General features: G+C 23.0%; 2 protein-coding genes across 2 annotated transcripts; both read left to right on the top strand.

Moving 5' to 3' along the window:
- Positions 1-575: 575 nt before the first annotated feature.
- PBANKA_1329100 (plasmepsin VIII) lies at positions 576-3,106 on the top strand (the record flags this gene model as incomplete). Its single annotated transcript, XM_034566895.1, has 13 exons — positions 576-678; positions 802-844; positions 1,016-1,077; positions 1,235-1,424; positions 1,502-1,563; positions 1,675-1,840; positions 1,964-2,033; positions 2,126-2,177; positions 2,295-2,354; positions 2,456-2,551; positions 2,635-2,768; positions 2,883-2,946; positions 3,087-3,106. 13 exons carry the CDS (start codon positions 576-578, stop codon positions 3,104-3,106), a joined length of 1,122 nt encoding a protein of 373 aa, XP_034423447.1.
- Positions 3,107-3,490: 384 nt separating this feature from the next.
- Positions 3,491-6,111, top strand: PBANKA_1329000 (conserved Plasmodium protein, unknown function; the record flags this gene model as incomplete). Its single annotated transcript, XM_034566894.1, has 10 exons — positions 3,491-4,005; positions 4,197-4,255; positions 4,354-4,406; positions 4,500-4,572; positions 4,690-4,743; positions 4,824-4,907; positions 5,030-5,217; positions 5,308-5,358; positions 5,488-5,667; positions 5,875-6,111. The coding sequence occupies 10 exons, from the start codon at positions 3,491-3,493 to the stop codon at positions 6,109-6,111; spliced, it is 1,494 nt and encodes a 497-aa protein (XP_034423446.1).
- Positions 6,112-6,213: the final 102 nt, after the last annotated feature.

Raw genomic sequence — 6,213 nt, 5'->3', positions numbered from 1 at the left:
CTATAATATTATTGTTATTTATTTTTTTATTTTTTATGGGCATGTTTCTAATAAATTTAAGGTTATTAAAAATTTCATAATTGATTTATTTAGTTATTATCTATCATATGGAAAAACAATTAATTTGGTATGTCTTTTAAATCATGGTTAAACTAATTAAAAAATTATTATATATTAATATAAAAAAATTTTAATTTATTTAAAGCAAATAAAAATATATATAAAGTAAGATATGTTATTCTACTGGTTCAAATAAATTACAATTTAAGGGGAAATGTGTATATACATAAGAAATAATATATTATATCATGATAATTTTATATATCTTAAGCCGTGAATGAAAAAATAAATATTTAACACAGGAAAGGAAAACATTTTATTAGTATAAAGAATTTTGATTTATATTATTAACTAATTCTTATTATTGTGATTATATTTGCCGTAGTTTTGATATTGTGTTATCTAATGTGATTTTATTTTTAAATATTAAAATTTTTAAATAGGAAATCACATGCATGTCGACAGTTCGAAATTAATATTTACAATTATAGATTTTTTAAATAAAATTATTCAAAATGAATAAATTTTTTGTCTTTCCTTTATTGTTAATTTTAAATTCCATTGTTCTTGTAAAGTCGTTAACAGAGAATTTACGGGTATCTAGATATAGTAAACCAGGTAGATTCACCAAAAGCATATAAATATAATTTTATTTGCCTCACAAAAAAAATTAATGTATGTAATAATTTATCTTAAAAAAAATAACTATATAAATTCATTTTCAAAATTATAATAATAAAGGAGTTTCAACAATAATATTGAAAGGAGGTTACATTAATAGACAGTAAAAATACACATTATTAATTTACATATTTATATTTTTACCTTTATCCGTAATTTCACTTGTTTAATATTTAATATTATTCGAACCTGGTTTAGGAGGTTTCCATTACATTTATATACATATCATTTCTTATATTTTACAAATGGTATGATTATTTTTTGATTTTAAAAGATTTATTGGGGAAATAAGCATTGGTAATCCTCCTCAATCATTTAAGGTTTTGTTTGACACTGGTTAAAAGCACAAAAAATGAAAAATTATAAAATATATAAATAAAGAGAAAACGAAACTATTTTCATTGCGTAGTTATATATATGTATACATAATTACATGCTGATTTTATGGATTTTTACAACTATTTAAATTCTATAATATCATATAATCTTTTAGGTAGTACAAATTTATGGATTCCTTCAAAAAATTGTTATGCAAAAGCTTGTTATAATAAAAAAAAGTATGACTATAATATATCTAAAAATTATAGAATATCTTCCTCCAAAAATCCTGTGAATATTTTTTTTGGAACGGGTAAAGTTCAGATTGCGTATGCTACCGATGATATACACCTAGGAAGTATTAAGTAAATTATTTGAAATATATAAAAAGTTTAAAACAAAATAAATAAATAAATATATATATATGCATGTAAATTATTAGAGTTAGGAATCAGGAATTTGGAATAGCAAATTATATGTCCGACGACCCTTTTTCTGATATGCGTAAAAAAATAAATAAACAAAATGGAAATTGCTTTATTTGGATTTTGAAAATAGAAATATGTAGGTATAAAATATGCATTGACTTAATTTTTCTTTCTTTTTTTGTTTCAGAATTTGATGGGCTATTTGGATTAGGCATTTCAGAGGATATAAAAAGAAAAGGGCTAATATATGACAATATACCAAGGAATAGTTCTAGAAAAAATGTTTTCTCCATTTACTATCCTAAAAGCGTTGATGATAATGGGGCAATTACATTTGGTGGATATGACAAAAAGTAAGAAAAAACGGAAAGATGTTGTTCACATATATGTATGCATAAAATCGACCTTAAAAAATAAAATATATACATGGCCATAGCTTTGTATCCATATGCATATAATATTAATTATTTTCGAAGATATATTGAGCCGAATTCGAATATAGATTGGTTTGTTGTTTCGTCTAGAAAGTATTGGACCATAAAAATGGTAAGATGAAAATTACTATTATAGAAATATAATAAAAAAAGCTAAAATAAAGCACCATTATATATATTCAAAATTTAATATTGAACATATAGACAGGAATAAAAATTAATGGTTTGTTTTTGGAAGTATGTTCAGGGAATATAGGTTAATTAAAAGATAAGAAATATAAATAAATATATACATTTACGTTTTACTTACTTTTCATTTTTTTGCAATATTTATTTGATTCATTTAATTTACCCCTAATTTTACATTCATTAGAAGGATATTGTGATGCTGTAATTGATACAGGAACATCGAGTATTGCAGGACCCCAAAATGGTAGTGTCATTTATCTCATTTGTGAAATTTATAATTATGTTTATCTGTTAATAAAAAAAAAAGAGAAATTTTATATATTTTCATTTCTTTCTTTTGTTTAGACTTAATATTATTAACTAAATTATTAAATCCTGTAAAATCATGCCAAAATAAAACACTATTAAAAAACTTTTCTTTCGTTTTTTCGGATGAAAATGGTATTTATAATATACAAAAAATGCATATATTATATATATAAAATTACATTATCTATTTTTCTTCGATTTCCCATTCTTTATAGGTGTAGAGAAAGAATATGAATTAACATCAAACGATTATATTGTTAATTCGTTTAAAGTTGACCCAATTTTAAAAAACCCATGCAATTTTGCATTTATGCCAATTAATATATCATCACCTAATGGATATTTATATGTATTTATATTAGCATCTATAATATTATATTTTCACACGTATACACATATAGTACACTAATACAGATATTAATTGTGAGTATATAGGTGTGCATTTTTTTTTATATTTATACAGATTCTTGGTCAAGTATTTTTACAAAAATACTATGCAATATTTGAAAAGGACAATATGAGAATCGGTATAAGTGCACCTTAATATATGATCTAAACAAAAAAATTATATATAGCATAATATATATACTAATTTCGAATATCCATATATATACATGCACATTTTTTACGAAATCAGAAAAAAAAATGATATATATATTTTTTTTAGGCTTAGCTAAATCGATATAACATCTTTTCTCTTAAAAAATAAATAAATATATATTATATTTAAAATGTTATTTTTTTCGCATGAAATATTTTTTATATTTATTTATTCATTCTTCCCGATAACTTTATTTTGTCTATTTGTTAAAAACGATTTTTGAAGACATGCATACCACAAAGCATTTAAAATTAAAGGAATAAATTACATATTATAAAATTCGAATTAGGTATATAAATTTTACTGCTATGTTAATAAATATATTGAACTGTCGCCATATTTTATATTAATGCTATAATAAGATATGAGCTTATACTGTTGATTTTCATGGAGATACTATTTCGCATATAAATATGCGTGTTCATAAAAAATATACATATATATAAACATATATACGTATAAACATAGAAATGATCAGAAAGAGAAAGTCTAACATAGAAGAAAATGGAGATATTGAAGCGAGCATTGAAGCGGAATTAATGGAAGGAGGGATCTTGTTTGGTCAAAGGAGTTTGAGCATCAACAAGATAAATGAATCTCTTAATAAAGATATAGAAAATGACAAAAAAGAAATAAACAAAATAAAAAAAAAATTTGAAAATGGATTGAATCCGTTTTTTTCTGCTATATCATTGAATAATAATAAAAACAACAACATAATAAATAATAATGACCCTATAAATTGGGATAAATTGGAAAAATGTGAGTCTATTGAGCGTATTCATAGTCGTCGTTCAAAAAATAAAAAATGTGTACACATCTTAGGCAGTGATAAAAAAAAAGAAAAAAGACGTTCATCAATTGATGAATTACGCAATAAATATGACAAAGAAGTAAAGGATTTATTACAGAATTTTGAGTTCATGAGTTTTTCTCAATTATTTAAAAATCCCTTCGATCCAAATATGAGTAGAGATGAAAAAATGTAAAAAAGAAATTTGAAAATTTAATTGGTGCAACTATTACTTAAAATTTAATACATTATATAGTTGCATATTTATAGATATATTTTCGTGAATACTATTTAATAAAAATGTATATGGAAATTCATTTTCACATAAATCACGCTCTTATATTTGTATACAAGTGTGTATATTTGTTGTTTATTTTTTTAAGTGTTAGAATATTTTATTATTCTGGATTTACCTTTTTACCATATATAGGATGGGTTTTAGGTACGAAAGAATCTAAAAAATGCGATTCCATACATTTTTATACTTTTTATTATCCCTTTTTCATTATTTTTCAATCTCCATCATCTTACCATCTCTAGCGTCAATTTATGGGTCATTCTCCAAAGGAAAAAATAATAAAAGTATTATATCGGTAAAGCATTATCAAGCAAGTAATAGAAATGTATAATTATTTTTGCATATATATATTATTTAATCATTATTCGTTAAATTTTAATTCTTTTAGTTAAGAATTATAAGTTCCATTCAAACCGTTGTTTTGGGATTAATTATTATTATTATTATAGTCTTAATTAACAGTTAGTCTAAAAAGTAAAAAACAATTTATGTTTAATGTGCATATATATTTGTGTATGTTTCCTATATTTCTTATATACATTGGAGAAATATAAATTATATTTTTTTCTTTTTAAAAGTGAGCAACAATAATATGATGCAATGTGAACTTAACGGAATCTCATTCAAAAAAAGTACAAAAATTGAATTATGTGCAAATGTGATACATAAAAAATGTTTCATTCCAATTAATTTAAATGATTTTTATCCTTAGAACTAGTAAAAGAGGGAGGGTATAACATCGTATTTTTGGGGCCGAGAAGCACAAATGATTGGATGGAATCTAAATTGGCACAAAGTAATGTTCTCACATTTCATAATTCGTCATGCGTGCTTTTATATCATTAGTTGATAAAATGACAATTTATCTATGTATCAAATTATATATATTTCATAACTCCAACATTTTATGATATGCAGTCTCCGAGAGTTTAGGATTCAACGTCTATTCTATCAATTACCCAAATACTAAGAATAGAATAATACATGAAAAACATCAAACCTTTTTAAAAAACGCACTCGAATGTGCAAGCATAAAACACTCTTATACTATTCTTTTTTCCTTTCAATTGGAAAGTGCATTAAAATTTACAATTCCGTTCCTCGAGGTATTGTAAAAAAAAGATGTTTACATATATATCACATGATATTAATAATTTATTTTACTATATTCCCATTTTTCATTTTACTTTTGATAGACAAATGAAATCCTTGGGTTTTTCAGCTTCTGGAAAAGATATCCAAAAAATGTAAATACAAAATATATATATATAGATTGCTCACATGTGCATAGCAATATAGAAAATCATTAATATAATACCCGCCTATAATTTATAATACATGTTTTTTTCCTTTAAAATTTTATAACCTTTTTAAAGAAATCTATTATAAAAAAGGGAGGAAATGAAAACATAATTTATTTTTCCCCATTAGAACAAAGTTTATACGATATTTATACTTCATTGACATTTCGGAAATGTCAAAATGAGCAAAATGAGTATTACAACACCTTTCATATAGTACATCATAGTTTTAATAAATATAGGATCAGATGCTCGGTAAAATAAATATAATATATAAAAATGTAAACTGAATATATTAAAAAACAGACTCGATGACTATACATCGTTTATGCCCTATAATAAGAGATTTTGTAGTCATTCAATTTAAATTCTGATTTTATTTTTTTATTTCTAATAATATCTATTTGTATGCAAACAAAAATGTTTATTTTTACGTTTTTTTATTTAATATTTGAAAAACAGAACAACTTAGCTCAGGATTATAGCATAATTGCAAATAATTTTAAGTTTAGTACAATTGGAGTTGATGAAAAAGAATCAAAATATGAAGAAGAAGATTTTAAAGAGGCGGTTGATGGATTTTATCAGTATTTATTATTGATTCGAAGCATTATTTTTGAGGATGATTTAGAGCATTATAGAAATATATTATGTAAAAGTAATTTATGTGAAGAGAAAGGATCAGTGTGCATTCTTTAAAATAGGAATTAATTGGAAAAAGGGAATTATTATAGATATAATGAAAAATTTGTTCTCTTTTTTTTAAATTAATTAAGAAACAATTATAAAATGATCGTTACA

The sequence above is a fragment of the Plasmodium berghei genome (assembly GCF_900002375.2).
Source record: "Plasmodium berghei ANKA genome assembly, chromosome: 13".
In the NCBI taxonomy this organism is placed as follows: domain Eukaryota; phylum Apicomplexa; class Aconoidasida; order Haemosporida; family Plasmodiidae; genus Plasmodium; species Plasmodium berghei.
This window is presented reverse-complemented; position numbering and strand designations above follow the sequence as displayed.